At 34.4% G+C, this 17500-nt stretch overlaps 1 protein-coding gene across 1 annotated transcript in view; it reads left to right on the top strand.

The window, feature by feature from the left end:
• The window catches only part of LOC135216639 (chondroitin sulfate proteoglycan 4-like), a 413166-nt gene that overhangs the window by 3084 nt on the left and 392582 nt on the right, over window positions 1-17500 (top strand). Inside the window, 1 exon segment of the mRNA XM_064252023.1 lies at window positions 437-586. Coding sequence (XP_064108093.1) covers window positions 437-586 — 150 coding nt within the window.

Here is a 17500-nt window from a genome sequence, read left to right on the forward strand (position 1 = left end):
TTATTATTATTATTATTATTATTATTATTTATAGAAACACAGCATAGATATTTTTTGCAGAATTTAATGTTTGTTCACAGTGACAGAACCAAATTAACGCACTGCAAGAAAAGATGTAATATATATATATATATAATATATATATATAGATATATATATATATATATATATATATGTATATATATATACATATATACATATAAATTTATATATATACATACATATGTGTGTATATGTATATTAAACTTTTTTATCAGTTTATAAGAGCAAAATCTTCCTTTTTTTTTTTATTCACGATGTCAAAACGAAAAGAAACGAAAAAAAAGGAGAACGAAAATAGAGGCACTCCGTGGAGTTAATGCCCCGAGCATCCAGAGCCAATCTCCCAAGCAATCTAAACTCCAGAATTATCATTTTAGCCTTCGTTACAACATAGCGAGAGGAGGAGGGACTCCGGGCCAAATATGCTGTTACCCAGATTTGCAGCAGAGCTGCTGCTGGCTGCTGCTTTGCTGCTCTGCTACTGTTGCTGCTGTTGCACAGGAGTTATCATTAACATGGAGGCGGTGGTGGTGGTGCTTCTCTGGTGCTTAAGTGAATTTGAATTTTATTTATTTGTTTATTTATTATATTTTTTTTCCATCATCCCCTTGTCTCAGTTGACATTTCATTCATTAATTTTTTATAAAGAAGAGTCGATTTAATTCTGTAATGGGCTTTCGATGACAGATTAACTTTTTTATCGCATTCGTTTTTTTTATCGTAAATTCTATGAATACTATCTTAAGAAAATAAAAAGAATAGCCCGTAGTTGTAGTACTATAGTAGATTTACATCAACCGTGCATTTGATGTCTAGGCCAGTCCGTTTCGACGCTCCTGATTGGCTCTTGATAAGCCAATCACAGGGCTGGAGACTCGCAGTCTCTCGAGAGAGTTGACATGGGTTGGATCTATTTTTCACCTCTCCTGAGGGATACGTCTTTCAAAAGTATCCTTCAGGAGAGTTGGAACATTCATCCTGACTACGTGAACTGTCGAGAGAGACTGAGTTTCCAGCCCTGTCATTGGCTTATCAACAGCCAATCAGGAGCGTCGTAAGGGACTGGCCTAGACATCAAATGCACGGTTGATGTAAATCTACTACAGAGCGCTTTAGTTATTTTGTCACTATTGGTATTTAAAGAATATGTTTTTCCCTGATAGATAAACGTGTCATAAATAGAGAGAGAGAGAGAGAGAGAGAGAGAGAGAGAGAGAGAGAGAGAGAGAGAGAGCTCACTTACTGACGCAAATATATTTTTTTCTTGCGATGTTTGTTGTAGTATGTTTACCGTTTTCTCGGGAAGGAATATAAATCATGGTTCTTTGAGGGCTTAGGTGCGGGATATATTATTATATAAATATATTTCGGTAGATAGTTTGTATTTTAGCGGAAGGAATATTTTTTTTTTTTTTTTTTGTCCCCACCTGAAAATAGAACTTAGAAACCTGAGCCTTGGCCATTTTTATGTTTGTTTATTTTCCTGGTAAAAATGGAAAACAGGGTTGCTCTTGTAACAGGTACGATGATACTGTAGCAATATAATAATAATAATAATAATAATAATAATAATATAATAATAATGATAATAGTTGTAATCAAAGAAAACTCATAATCACACGAGTCAATAAAATGGAAAGTAAATCCAAAGTAATATGTCTGTTGATTTTGTTATTTGAAATATTTGAAATAACAAAATCAGCAAACATACTACTGTGGGTTTACTTTCCCAATAATAGTTTTGACATTAATTCATTTAACCATTTACACTGTATTTTTATAGTTTAAAAGAAATGGAGGAATGATTTATTGCTGTATTTCCGTAAATTATAATAATAATAATATAACTAATAATAATAATAATAAAATAATAATAATAATAATAATAATAATTGTGGCATTAAACCATTTAAGAATTTACATTATGTGTTTTCTTAATGGTGTCAGTAAAAAAATAAAGATTTAATACTTTATTCTGACAATTAACATTATAATCACAAAAACATTAACCAATACAGAAAGTTAAGTATCTTTATCGTCATATAATTTTCTTCATGACTGAATTTTTTCGGAGACATCATTAACTGTTGATTATATCAGTTGTTGAAACAGTAGCAGTTGCAGCAGTTACTACTGACTGGCTGATTTGGTCGGCCAGAAATCTCATTAATATTCTGTCCTTTCCTTTTAATCGGGTGTAAAGTGGACTTAATTAGCTATTAAAATAATTCACGTTCCATCAGCGAGCTGTTCCATGGCTTCGGGAAGTTGTTGTTTACACTTGGTATTTTATTTTTTATTTTTTTTTACTCGTTGGGATACTGTAACTAATTTCCTGATCAAGTGTGTATTTTACTCTTATTTATTTTATATTTCTTGCGTTTAGGATGAAGTACAGTGTATGTATTCTTATGAACAGTATGTATACGTTTGTATGTATACACGTGTGTGACAGTTGTTCCTCCTCTTAACCGGGGATTCTATATATATATTATATATATATATATATATATTATATATATATATATATATATATATATATATACATATGTATGTGTGTGCGTATGCCTTTTTGTTTTTATTAACAATGAATCCATTGGTCAGTGACCTTACAAGTTTCTTTGCTCTGTCCCAAATTATCCGTTTATGACCTAACCAAAAATTGTCTTTTTCTAGTATCAAACAGAATACTTCGAAGTGCTTTGATAAAATGTTTAATCATTCGTTTACAAAGGCTTGAAGTATTTTGTATCCTGATTTCATGATGTTTTTGGATGTTTAGGGAAAGTTATTCACAGGAACCCCATGTATTCCTGTCGGTTTCGTTATCCTCATTTCTCTAGATGTCTTATGTCTTATGCGATGAATGTCTTCCACTTCTCATTTTATCTAAATTTATTGTTTGTTATCAATTCAGTATTTGGTGGTGTATGAATAACAGCCAACTTCAGCAGCTATAATGTTAACCCCGGATAAAGTAATGGCGTAATCCAATAAACCCCAGCTTGTATAATATAATGTAATGTAATATAACCGTTCGCTGTTTCATGAATATTTTCCACAGATCAGCGATCATGTCGCCACGTCACGTCACGTCATTAACGCTCTTGATTCTTAAGCCGGCTAATACCGATCATGTCAGTGGTCAATTAGGCTTTTGGGAGGGGGAAATTGTTCTAGACGAGGTCGGGTCAACCCTTTAGGATGAAAGGATACTTAGGTAGGATTTTCTCCTTCTGCCTAATTAATTCCAGTATCATTGGTACCCGGAGGTATTTGTCTTATTTGTTTAGCTTTATCCTGATGTTATTGTTGTTGTTATTGTTGCTCCTGCTGCTGTTCTATATGATTTATCTTTGGTTTTTGCTAGAAAATTCTAGTGAGCGCATTCATCCTGTAGTACACAAGCTTGACGTACGCTACTGTACCTGTCACGGTTTATAGATGGGAGAATTCCTCTCTCTCTCTCTCTCTCTCTCTCTCTCTCTCTCTCAATTGTTTATATGACCGCTGAATTTAGGTACCTGGTTATTAATATTTCAACAGGTTCATCAGATCAGATATTCTCTCTCTCTCTCTCTCTCTCTCTCTCTCTCTCTCTCTCTCTCTCTCTCTCTCTCTCTCTCTCTCTCTTTCCTAAGATGAGTGTAGTAGTTACCGTCCAAGTTTAAAATGATTGGATTCCAGCGCTAGAACAGGTATAGGGATGCCACCTCCCTTATATCAGAGAGAGAGAGAGAGAGAGAGAGAGAGAGAGAGAGAGAGAGAGAGAGAGAGAGAGAGAACAGCTTCATTAAACCTTCATTTTCCGTACTCTTGCTCACTGCTATGATTATAGTCTTAAATTTCTCTGCCTGTAAACCAACGATTTTTATTTATTACTTTCTTCTTCTCGTACTAAAGTGGTAATAATAGTATTGCTTCAGTGACTGTAATATTTCGCAGTTTTGTAGCCTGTAATTGTGGTTTATATAAGCCTGGAATATTCTCTACACTTCGAGAAATAGTTCGCCTTTCATTTCTGAACCAGAGCAAGACTTGTTTTTCCTGTTGATTTTTTTTCTTTTTACCGTTCATTTATCCGTTTATCGGACCGTCGAAACTGCCTTTGCCTCGTTAATCATCATTAACGATCGTTTTTCTCTTCATTAACCTCATCCCTCTACCGCCCTACCCTCTCCTCCTACTCACCTCCCTCCCACCCTAATACCGACAGACCCCGTCCCGTGTTCAGCATCAATGACCAAAACATTCATCGCAATTATGACGCTTTTTAAAGAGAGGGGGGGGGCGGCTTTTGCTTTGTTTGTTTGTTTGTTTGTTTATCTCCTTTTTGATTAATTTGTTGATATTGTGATTCAGGTGATGTCGTCTTTTGCCTGTATTTTTATTTGCAATTTCAGGTTTTTAAAATTTTTTTGTTTGTTCCTATTTTAGGAAAACTTAATCGAGAGCTATTTTAGTTAAAAACAGAAATTTATTCCATTTTTTCGTTGATAACGAAGATTTATATCATGATTTTATACTATAGTAGATTCACATCAACCGTGCATCTGATGTCTAGGCCAGTCCCTTACGACGCTCCTGATTGGCTGTTGATAAGCCAATCACAGGGCTGGAAACTTTCAGTCTCTCGAGAGAATTCACATAGGCATGATCTATGTTCCACCTCTCCTGAGGGATACTTTTGAAAGAGGTATCCCTCAGGAGAAGTGGAGCATACATCCTGCCTATGTGAACTCTCTCGAGAGACTGAGAATTTCCAGCCCCGTGATTGGCTTATCAACAGCCAATCAGGAGCGTCGTAAGGGACTGGCCTAGACATCAGATGCACGGTTGATGTGAATCTACTATAATTTTATTGCTTTGAAAGAGTTATAACAGGTTTTTCATAATACTTAATTGTATTTCTGTGCATGTGTAGTCTGTTATAATTATTTATGTGAGCATGATTTTTATAGTTTTCACACGTCTTGATTGTGTAGGTTTTACCGTATGTTACCGTATTTTCCGTCTCTTCCTTTTTCTGTCTATTTATTTGTCTGTTCCTCTGTGGAGAGATGGATAGATGGATTGATCAGTGGATAGGCAGATAGGTGAATAAGATTGAAAGGAACAATGGCGTTCTAAGATGAGATTTTCTTTGTTGGTTCATAGATTAACTGAGTGGAATAATTGACTGAAACGTTATTATTTATTTTTCATGTTAATATAATTTGTTATTGTTATTTAGTATAGTTTTTATCGTGATATGACATTTCTTCATCTTCTTCTTCTTCTTCTTATTATTATTATTATTATTATTATTATTATTATTATTATTATTATTATTATTGGCATTCTTCCCAGGGGGGTTTCATCTTGAATAACTTTAACAATTACTAAGACAGAACTTCAAAATTGGGAACCCAGCCTGGCTATTATGGGGGAAACACAAGTTCGTAAGTGCCATCCAATTGATCTTCCCCCCCGCCCCCCCCCAAAAAAAAAAAAAAAAAAAAATCACATTCACGGGATTACTTTAAACCGCTAATAGACTCATTTTTATTTTAGCGTAAAAAAATTACTTCCAAAATATTATATTATGTAGTTGGTTGAGCAGATGGGAAAACTTTTGTTTTATAGTAAGTAATATTACTAACCTACTGTTTCTAGTTGTAATTCTACTATTAGTGGAAGTATAATTTCACCTTGTTTTTTGTATTATTTTATTAAATATGATTACGGCCGGTTATGGACAGTGGAATGTGGTCTTCCTGTAGAAAAGATGTTATTTAGCAACTCAGAAATATGAAACCTTTGAGATTATTACAAAGATTTTATGACTGCTAATTATGTCATTGTTTCAAGCATTTATTACCATTTTTTTTTTTTTTTTTTTTTTTGCTATTTTCAATTAAAATCATTGTTCTTATTTTTGTAGCTGTTATAAGGCTGTTATATTTTTCTGTTTATTATTTTTATTTTTACTTTTATGATGGCATTAAAATGATAAATGAAAAAGGATTCCTCGCGCCGCTGTCGGTAATGCTTTTAACTTTAATGATTAAATGTTCTTAGAGTTTGTTACTATTTTAAGATTATAATTGTAATGCTGTCATTGCTATCGTGTTTACTGTGAGCAGGTATCATTGATCAGGAGACGTTCTTTCTAAATGTCAAATTTTTTCAAGATTCCTAGATTTAGTATTGTTCTGTTACCAAATTTTGGTTTAAACATTTCATGAATTTTTTTTTCTCGATTAGCCAGTTGTTTTGATACAATCTGTGTGGTATTGTGCTGACGTGTACCATATGATTTGCGTTACATTTTATGTATATTATAGAGACAATCAACACAATCACATGTATGAATCGAAATAGATAAAATATATATATATATATATATATATATATATATATATATACTATATATACCATATATATATATATAAATATAAATATATATATATATATATATATATATATGATATTTATTTTATAATATATATATATATATATATATATATATATATATATAATTGTGCGTTTTGTATAAATGTATGTAGGTACTATATACTGGTATATTTACAGTATGTATGTATATGTATATCATATATATATATATATATATATATATATATATATATATTATACACACAACGCAGTAATTTACTATCAGGTTTTAGGATCAAAACTAGACGTAAATGTACTATACGTACATCACCAATGCATATATGCATTTATGTAATTCCATATGCATAGGCAACGCCAAAACAAATACCCTATAACGATGGTGCAGGCGCCACTTCACAAGACACAAGGGAAGCAACCCGTGCCACGACGACGATGATGATAACAATAATGATTATGATTACGATAATTCTGAGGCGCTCGTTATAGGAGGCAGAGACATCAAAGGGCGGCCCTTTCTAATTGAATGCTACGTTTAATAATGATGCTGATTCCATCAAAGGCTCCTGCATGATTGAGTGACCAGTGACGTGAGTGACGCTAATGGGTAATTATTTAGTAATCTACCTTAATTTGTATGCATGAGAGAGAGAGAGAGAGAGAGAGAGAGAGAGAGAGAGAGAGAGAGAGCGTGTATTACATTGGCCTCTAAACATGAAGGCGAATTTCTTTTTAGGTAGATGATTTGTCGCGAGAAAGAGAGAGAGAGAGAGAGAGAGAGAGAGAGAGAGAGAGAGAGAGAGAGAGAGAGAATGTATTACATTAGTCTCTAAACATGAAGGTAAATCTCTTTTTAGGTAGACGATTTGTCGCGATAGGTGCTCCAGGAAATGAATAGAAAAACGTTGAATTTTGACTCTCTCTCTCTCTCTCTCTCTCTCTCTCTCTGGCCTCGTCTAGCTTAAGATGGTCGAACCATGTTCGATTTTCTTACCAGATGGTGTTGGGGGGGGGGGGGGGTTGGACGAATGGTTGGGTCCAGTGTGTGTCTGTTTACATAAGCAGTGAATTACGTGGTTATTAGTCGACCGCTATGAGTTAAATCTAAGGACGGAGAGAGAGAGAGAGAGAGAGAGAGAGAGAATGAAATGGGCGTTTTCCCTAAAGATCCAGCCTGAGGACCTAAGTAGTGAATTATGTACCAAGTTGTTAGCTGACTGTTGAGGGTAGCGGCTGGTGTGTTTGTGGGGAGGAACAGGAAAACATAGAGGAATAAAAAAACCAACACGACTGCAGTGATCAGTAATGTTTTAAAGCATATAGCTGCATACCCTCATAATATTTTAATTGAAATGGGGGCATGGGCCTCTCGGAGGTAATCCTGAGGTAGTCTTCATCACACCGAGTTAAAAATTCGTAAGATAGTTTTTTTTTTTTATTCGATTTTTTTTATTTTTTTATTATGGAGTTATTGAAAAAAAAAACGAGCTCTTTTCCAGTGATTTTTTATTTTATTTTTGTGTTATATTTAAATTTTTCGTTATTTTTATATCTAAGATATCTTTTGAAGAGTAACGTACTACTTGTTGAGTTGCGTCTAGTTGGTTGTGATAGCTTCATGTCACCTGGTTGATTACGCTGTCTTCTGCGGAAATTATCTCAACCGTGATTTCGAATTGCTTATAATAGTATTACAGACGAGATAATGGTTGTGTCAGAGTTACACGGAATCAGTTGCAATTGAAGTGCTGACTACAGATATCGTAAGGTATTTATATATATATATATATATATATATATATATATATATATATATATATATATATATATTAGGGCTTGTGCCTTGTATGATAAGGCGCCCTATGAGGTAATGTTAGACTAGCGATAATCTTACGCTAAGTCGGTTGGTATTGCACTTCCATCTTCAATGGAGTTTCTGGGGGTTTGTAGATCATTTACGAAGTCGGTATTATCTTCTTGGTTATTACGACGATGTGTTAAACTCATGGTGAGGAGGTCTTGTAGAAACACGAAATATAAAACTACATGTATTCTTCGAAGTTTTACATGCTGAAGATCAGATGATTGTAATTAGTCTTCTAATAACGATAGCTTGATCGCTTCTGCCAATGATGATGGCTAATCCTATTCCTCTACATGATAAAGCTTAGGTAAAGAGGTACAGTCTTCTAATGACGATAGCTAACTCTGTTCTCCTGTCTACCATCTCTGTTACAAGTTATGAAGGAGCAGACAGTAGTTCGAACATATGAACAACATACAATGACATAGTTTCATACGAACACACAATCAAATGAGACACGCTACAGATCACGTAGGCCGTTTGAATCATAAGGTCGGGGTAGTTGTCTCAAGCAGGGAGCTTGGACTGTTTCAAAACAAATGAATGACCACAGATGACGGCATGTCAACTTAGCCTACATACTTATTGTATACGTCATCTTTAGCGTCTCTAGTCTGATCACATTCCTGCAAGCAATCTTTTATATATATGGACTAACATTCCATATTTTATTATGTAAACACTTACATCAGCTCGGTCAGCTACCAAAACAACCAAAACCACCCTGAATATTACTCAAACTTACTTGCATTTGACTTATAGGAGTGTGATACAGACACTATGTGAATATATATATATATATATATATATATATATATATATATATATATATAAGTAAATAAAAATTCATGGTATACATGAATTGATTCAAGTAGTAAAATATAAAACAATGATATTGGTAAATAATAGTGATCACGTGATATATAATGATACAGTTTTTTCACTTCATCTCATTAAGATACATATGCTACAGAAATACTAATGTACTCTGACAATTGCATAGAATGAAGATTAACATGATAAAAAATCATATTTTTAACTGATAAAAATTTCATATAATGAATTGATAAAATTATTAATGTTTATGCTGATTGATTCGTTGATTTTTATGCTAAATGTTATATATCTATTCATTAATTCATATACTAACTCATAAATAACTGCAGATATTGGTAAGATAAAAGGTAAATAACAGATTGATTATAGGCTACCTGATTGTTTATACATATGTATATGGATTCATAAAATTATGATTAATATATGTGCACTTTAAATAGATTCCTATTGCGTACACGCAAAGATATATTTTCGATTCCGTTAATTTATTTTGATCATTTAGATATAGATTCCTAGTGCGTACACGCAAAAAATATATTTCGATTCTGTTATTTATGATCATTTATATATAGGATACATGATACTTTATATATATAGGATACATGACCGAGGTTATACTACTTCACTTTTAACTAACGTTCGAACAACTTTTCGACCATTACACAGTTCCAGAGACAACCACCTATAGCCCAATGAAACGGCCTATTTTCACAGGGTTAAAACAAAAGGGGAAAATTTGCCTGGGCGGGTCCAACGTTCTATTTTTGCGCTCATTATTCTTCTCTGCATCCTAAGCTACACGATTACGTTCCGCGATGAATAAAAAAACATCCCCAGCACGAGTCCTTCGCCAGCAAGTAGAGTTGAATATCCTTCGGGTCGTAATTGTCGGAAGTATGTCCCTTTCGTAGTCGATTCCGACAGCCGCCGGAGCATTCCACATTAAAACGAGATTAACGACGAGATACGGTGTCGGTCGAAGAAGTCCATGAAATTCCTTTCACATTGTAGGCGGTTGTTACTTGACTGTAGTCGTCCGCTGCAACGAACGATTTTTTTAAGTTGCGATGTGAAACTCTCGTACTGCAGGATACTGTAACCAGGTTCCATTAATCAGCCTGCAAGTGAAATTATACTTGTCACAAGGGCAAAGTAAATTCAGACGACATCCAAATACAGGGGGGGAGAGAGCCATTTAGACCAGACGTAACCCACATGAATTCGCTGATATTTTGGAATTCAAAAGAATCCGCTGTACAAACTTTTTTTATCCATGGCATTAACAATGAGTGAACCTATCCAGGTCTATGATGACTTGTAAAAATATCCATAATTATAAAAATAATAGATATCATTACGAATCTCAAAGAAAATTCGATATTACTGGTAGTAAGTTACTAGACAAAGAAGTGGAAAACGGAGCTAATTGTAAGATTGCCAGGCAACATAAGAGTCAAAGAGAAGATCAATCATGATTCTATGTGCCCTAACAAAAGTTTCATATTCAATTTTCTCGTGCGCATCCTCTGAGGTTAACTTTTAAAACATTATTAAATAGGTAGGAGATGCAACGAAAAACCCACTATGTAAACTAATTCTATATAACTTTGGGTTTTTCTAGAAAATGTAACATTTTCCCATGAATGTGATTTACCCTGGATTGGTAATAAGCTAATGTTGCAAGCTAAATAATCCATATCCATATCGTGATACTTCTAAATGTCTATGAGGTTCAGAAAAAATTAATTCATTTTGATGTTATAGAAATTCTATTTCCTTATTTGTTATTAATTTTAAAATGATTGCAAGTTGCATTGCGCATACCGATAGACACTTGTACCTAACGTCTGCCTTGCCCATGAGAAGTTCGGGCTAAGCATTCCTTTCTCCAGTCAATCTGCTTTTGCAAGCAGAGACGACACACAGATGAGCCTGTGTAAGCAGATTATTGAGGTTAAAAGGAACAAATGCTGATACGGCAATGATGACGTCGTCACTTGGCAGGAGATTGCTCTCAGCCAGCTAAGAGTTACGTTTACTTTGCTGTAATAAATACGACTTTAGGATAAATTTATTATCTTTTAATACTCGACCCACACGAAAAGAATGTCTGAAAAAAAAACAGTACCAAAATTGAACAATATATTAGTTCATGTTGGAAATCTGCATAATTGTAATTATGTGAAATTAAATATTCCTTATTCAAACTATATGAAAAAGGTTTTCCATACAAATTCTATATATATTATTAGCCCTGTATAAGATTCATATAGGATTATTTCATAGATAACATTTTCACTTCTAGACTTCCTGACTTTAAAATCTCTTTTATTTTATTTTATATTTATTTATTATTTATTATTATTATTATTTTTTTTTTTTTTTTTTTTTTTTTTTTTTTTACATTGACTACGAATATAAATCACCGGGACAGACAATATGTCAGTAGGTTTTGATATGTGTTTGAACTTTTAGCTTATTTGTCATTACTAAAGCGTTAAGTTAGAGTTCAAATCTTTACGCATATATATTTGGATATTTAATTATCTATGGTTACGTTTTGCTTATTGATTTTATCGTGATTCCTTTTTTATTATAATTTGTAACCCTTCCGACTTCTTACGGAGTGTTATATTGACTCCACTTGTATCCATATTTATTTTATTTTTTTATATTTATTTATTTATATATTTTTTTATATATATTTGATAAATTAATGGTTGGCTTGAATATGTGGAAAAGTGTTCTAGCGGCGTACCGTATAAGGCTACTTGCGGCATCAATTCTATAGATACAAGATATAAATGATAAAGGTATTTAAAACCGCGAGAACCGCTATAATCCAGTCCATTCGGATCCAATATCACGAGTTGTAACTCGTAAGACATTGACACTTCCTATTTAATTATCCGGTATTCTACCAAACCGATTGACTCTGGGTGATAAAATATATTATTTGGTTTTCTTAATGGAAAGGAATTCACACAACGTGTTAAGGAGATTATTATTGATTTACACCACCCGAGTCACGATTATTATGTGTTGAATTCCATATTTACTGATTTAGCACTCATAAATATTCGTAACGCACTCAATTGCGGTGTTTGTTTTTAGTGCTATAATTCTATTATAACGTGTCAAGGAACTATTAACACTAAGAAGTGTTTATTATTTCCCTCTGTCAGACTCGTAATTCTGTTAATAATTCTACGTATATTCTTTCAAAAGGATTGATCTTTGGCACAGGATAGGCCCTTAACTGACAGGTGTCTTAGTGTTTCCCTTGTTTTCATGACACGTGTTACAATCAGTTATGTGCTTTTTATATCTGTAAGCATTGTAGGCCAGTAAAACAGTGATTTGGCTTTCTGTGACATAGGAGGGAACCCTGGATGACGGAATGCAACCAGTTTATGACGATTGGTATGAGAGAGATTATTACTACTACCTGGTCGTTAGTCCTCTGCTGTGTTCTTCGGGTTTTCCTCGTCACAGACCTACATAGAACATTACATTTTGATTACATTATTCTGATACACATACTTTTATATACTTGTGCTTTAGGGTTTCTGCTCGAAGTGTTTATTGTTTTTGCTTAGCCGCTGACCGTGTTTCCGTTCCGAAGTGTTTATTGTTTGCTTATTGCTGCTGACTCTGTTTCCGTTCGAAGTGTTTTATTGTTTTGGTTATGTCTGTTGACTCTTGCTTTGTTCAGTTTGTAACAGTTCTGCGCTCCAACCCAGATATTCAATGCTCGCGATCTCTTGGGTTAAAGAATTTCCTTGTTTAGATACTTGGTTTTAACAATAGGCACGGATGTTTCTATATCTTTTAGTCCAATTAATGGTTCTTTGCTGTATGGTGCGGGATTGCGGGATAATGCGTCAGCTATGATATTTGCTTTCCCCAGGTAGATATCTTATCTTGGCTCCAAAGACCTGAATGATCATTTGTCACCGAGTTCCTTTTGGACTGTGATTAAAGCCTTTGAAAAACTCGGTAAAGGACTCATGTTCAGTAAGGACTTTATTAGGATAGCCATAGATTATGAACTTAAAATGTACTAGTGTTAAAAGATACCTAGCCCTTCCTTGCCTATTACTGCATATTTACTTTCAGAGGGCTTTAGTTTACGTGAATAAAAAGCTATAGGGAAGAACTGTTTATCATATTACTGAAGTAATACCCTCTTACCCCCTTGGTCTGAGGCGTCTGTTGCAATAAAAAAAAATTCCTTATTTAAATCAGGGATTTTTTTAAGTTAGGTAAGCTGCATTATTCCGCTTTTAAGATATCGAACGCCTGTTGATGCTTTTTAGACCATAATAAATCTACGCTCTTCTTCGTAAAGATCTGTTAAAGGAGCTGTCATGATTGAAGAGTTACATATTTACATACGATTGTAATACCCACTCAAAGCGCAAAAAGTGCTGTATCCCCCTTTTACGTTAATAAGTACCGGAAAGTTATGAATAGCCGACACCTTACCATGGACTACTTTAAGACCTTGACTAGACACATAAAACCTAAATAAACATGTTCCGTTTTTAAAAACTCACATTTAGATATTTTACTCTGAGATTATTTGTCTTTGTCTCTGTAGCACTAGCTCTAGTTTATGTGAATGTACTTCTAAGGTATTAGAAAAGATTACAAGATCAACCATATAAGCAGTAGGGTTATCCTTAAAAGTCTCCAAACACTATATTATATAATTGGGGCGCAACGTAAGCCGGAGGCATACGTAAAAATTGATAATGTCCCCTGAGTGTGGCTGAAAACGGTATATGAGGTACAATCACTTAGGTAATGGTATCAGGTAAAAGCCTTTTAAGTAAGTCCAAGCTGGGTGAAAAATTTATTCTAACCTAACAGAGATAAGATGTCGTCGGTACCTGGCACTGGAAACTATCGGAGTCGTTTCCTTGTTTAAGCGACAGAAATCTACGCAGATACGCCAAGTCCGATCTTTTATGGCATGAAGTTTTGAGGGAAAATTATATGGGCTATTTGATTTCCTAATGGCTCCTATTACTAACATATCTCAACTTCGTCATTTATCTCTATTTTGAAATTGCAGTGAGAGTCTATACGAAGGTACGTATATAGCTTTATGTTTGTCCTTAGACCGTATTTTGTGTTAAATTACATCCTTTTTGTTTTTCCCAGAGATCACTCGCTAGTGGAGAAACTTCCTGGTATTCAGGTAAAAGATAAAAAAAAAATTCTGCTGAATCACCTCTGCTTGAATACTTTACTGATATTACTTAGATAAGATTATCAGAGAGATTCATCCACGATGGTTGGGGCGGGATTAAAAATTAGCAACAATAAAGAAATGCGATATTTATATGTATAGGTTTTTGTGGATACTATATTAACTTGTTTTTTTGCAGCGAGTCAACCGTGTCTAGGGCTTTGTTCGCGGAAATCGTTATATTTCAGTGTCGGGAAGGATTAAAATTTCATTTCCCAGCAAAGTCGTTTTACACGCACTAAGACATTCGAGGGTGCATGCTTCTCGAGATTTGCGTGCAAAGTGCGACTGCGGTTGTGGAGAATTCTGTTGGGTCATTTGAACAATGTTACGATTTATGAGACAAATGTATAGTTCCTTTATATAAGTTATTATTTGATTAACTGTCTCATTTTTGTTCAAACGGATTTTAATATGTTTGAAGGTTTATAGGATTTCCCTTTGATAAACACGCCTTATTTTGCAGGGTGTAAGATAATATTTTGTATACCCTAGATGAATCTTACAATTACACTAGATACAGATCAATGTGTTTTATAACTATAGAGGTATCTGTAAGCGCTCGCCTTATCCGACTTCTCATTAGGGAAGTTCGAACAAACAGACGGTGAGTCCGTAAATACAGGATATTACGTGTACTAAAGAAATAAAAACAAGATATTCTAATTTTTACGGTGCATACAGTCGGGCTTTATCCACCACTACCTCTTATAATAACTTACGTATTAAAAAAAAAACGAAAAAACCTGCTCTGATTACTTTATACGGTCGTGTGTTTCATAGGAAAAATCCTTTTTAATTCAAAAAGATATCGGTATGTATGAACCAACATCGCTTTTCCCCACTCTGCTAGAGTCGCTTATTGTATGGAATTTGCTATGCTTTGAACACTTCGGCAGTTTTTTTGACTGACCTTGACCGCTTGAACTAGGTGACACAGTCACCGAGTTTGCTTGTTTGATTCTGAACGGGCTAACTGTTTCTATTTTGTTTTTTTTTTTTTTTTTGTAATAATTAAGATCCTTCTCTTTATTACCATCGGCAACGTTATTGTGTTTGTTTTTAGCATTATGTTGCTGGTTACGTATAAAGCAATGAATGACGAACTATTAGGAACTGAGCGATTACTAATAAGACAAGTTATCACTACTGCATTCAATATTAACTGTTTGTACTTCATTCTTTGCTAAAATTTGAAATAGTGAGGGATCCTGGTCAGCGCATTTAGCCTGATGAAAGTTTTTTACAGACATGTTATTCCTTGCAATCCAGCCATAATTTTTAAAGTTAAGTTGTTGAGTCATTGAGGTTCGATTATATATAACTCAAAAAACTCAAGGCTAAAACTGCGATCGGGACTTGCAAAGGAGCATTTATTGTCATGACCGAAATAGTGTTACCTCTATTTATATAGATTTGTACGGGTGTTCCACTTGTTTTTTGTGTGTTTTCTCTAATCACTACGGTGCTTAAACGACCCTATCCATGCATCTGTATAAATACAGACGTCCACTGCGTTAAACGCATATTCACTGTTTAACTATGATTTGTTACGTAAGGGATTAATAATCACCCAAAATGATAAAAATTAACATAGTATATGATTATGATATTTCAGTAGAACTTCTGGAAACAGACACTCAAAGATAAAAAGCTCGCAGTAGCGAAATCTCAATGATGTAGATAATTTCTGTTAAAAAAAGTAAGATTAAGAATTTCTCGTAACTTCAGCCACAGGAATAACGAAATTCGACCTGCAAAGGAAACACTCAAAGTTACTCCAAATGAATAAAAAAATTGTACTTAGCTTGCTTTTGTGGGAAGTCACGGTGTTCCGATAACGACACACGGCCTTGGTCCTCCTTCTCTATTTAGCGGATGACCTGGTTTTGGCTCAGTTTCCCCCGTGCGCGTTGTTTCGATGATTCGAGCCCTTGAAAGATCCGATGCTGCAGACGCGTTCGGTTTGTTTCTTGGAGTGCCGGAAACGCTCACTAACGATGTTTTCTTGAATGATTCTAATGAGAGACGAAGCTTGCGTTGTAGGAAAAAGGACACGTCGGTTTTGTTTCTTGAAGTTATTCACTAACGATGATACTAAGTTGCTTGAAGAATCTCTTGCTTTCGTCGTCGTTAAAGAGTTCTTGTTGTTTTCTGAAGTCGCTCACTAACGATGATACTATGTTGCTTGAAGAATCTGCTGCTTCCGTCGTCGTTGACTTCTTATGATACATGATTTATTATTCTGGTTTTTCTTCGTAGGACGTTGTAGAGTTCTTCTGGTACGCTGGCCACCAATATTAGGGCTTGTGCCCTTGTATGATAAGGCGCCCTATGAGGTAATGTTAGACTAGCGATAATCTTACGCTAAGTCGGTTGGTATTGCACTTCCATCTTCAATGGAGTGTCTGGGGGTTTGTAGATCATTTACGAAGTCGGTATTATCTTGTTGGTTATTACGACGATGTGTTAAAACTCATGGTGAGGAGGTTCTTGTAGAAAACACGAAATATAAAAACTATATGTATTCTTCTGAAGTTTTACATGCTGAAGATCAGATATGATTGTAATTAGTCTTCTAATAACGATAGCTTGATCGCTTCTGCCAATGATGATGGCTAATCCTATTCCTCTACATGATAAAGCTTAGGTAAAGAGGTACAGGTCTTCTAATGACGATAGCTAACTCTGTTCTCCTGTCTACCATCTCTGTTACAAGTTATGAAGGAGCAGACAGTAGTTCGAACATATGAACATACATACAAATGACATAGTTTCATACGAACACAATCAAATGAGCACGCTACAGATCACGTAGGCCGTTTGAATCATAGGTCGGGGTAGTTGTCTCAAGCAGGGAGCTTGGACTGTTTCAAAACAAATGAATGACCACAGATGACGGCATGTCAACTTAGCCTACATACTTATTGTATACGTCATCTTTAGCGTCTCTAGTCCTGATCACATTCCTGCAAGCAATCTTTTATATATATGGACTAACATTCCTATTTTTATTATGAAACACTTACATTATATATATATATATATATATAATATATATATATATATATATATATATATAATATATATTATTATTTATTTTATAT

This window comes from Macrobrachium nipponense, chromosome 6, assembly GCF_015104395.2.
Source record: "Macrobrachium nipponense isolate FS-2020 chromosome 6, ASM1510439v2, whole genome shotgun sequence".
NCBI classification, from domain to species: domain Eukaryota; kingdom Metazoa; phylum Arthropoda; class Malacostraca; order Decapoda; family Palaemonidae; genus Macrobrachium; species Macrobrachium nipponense.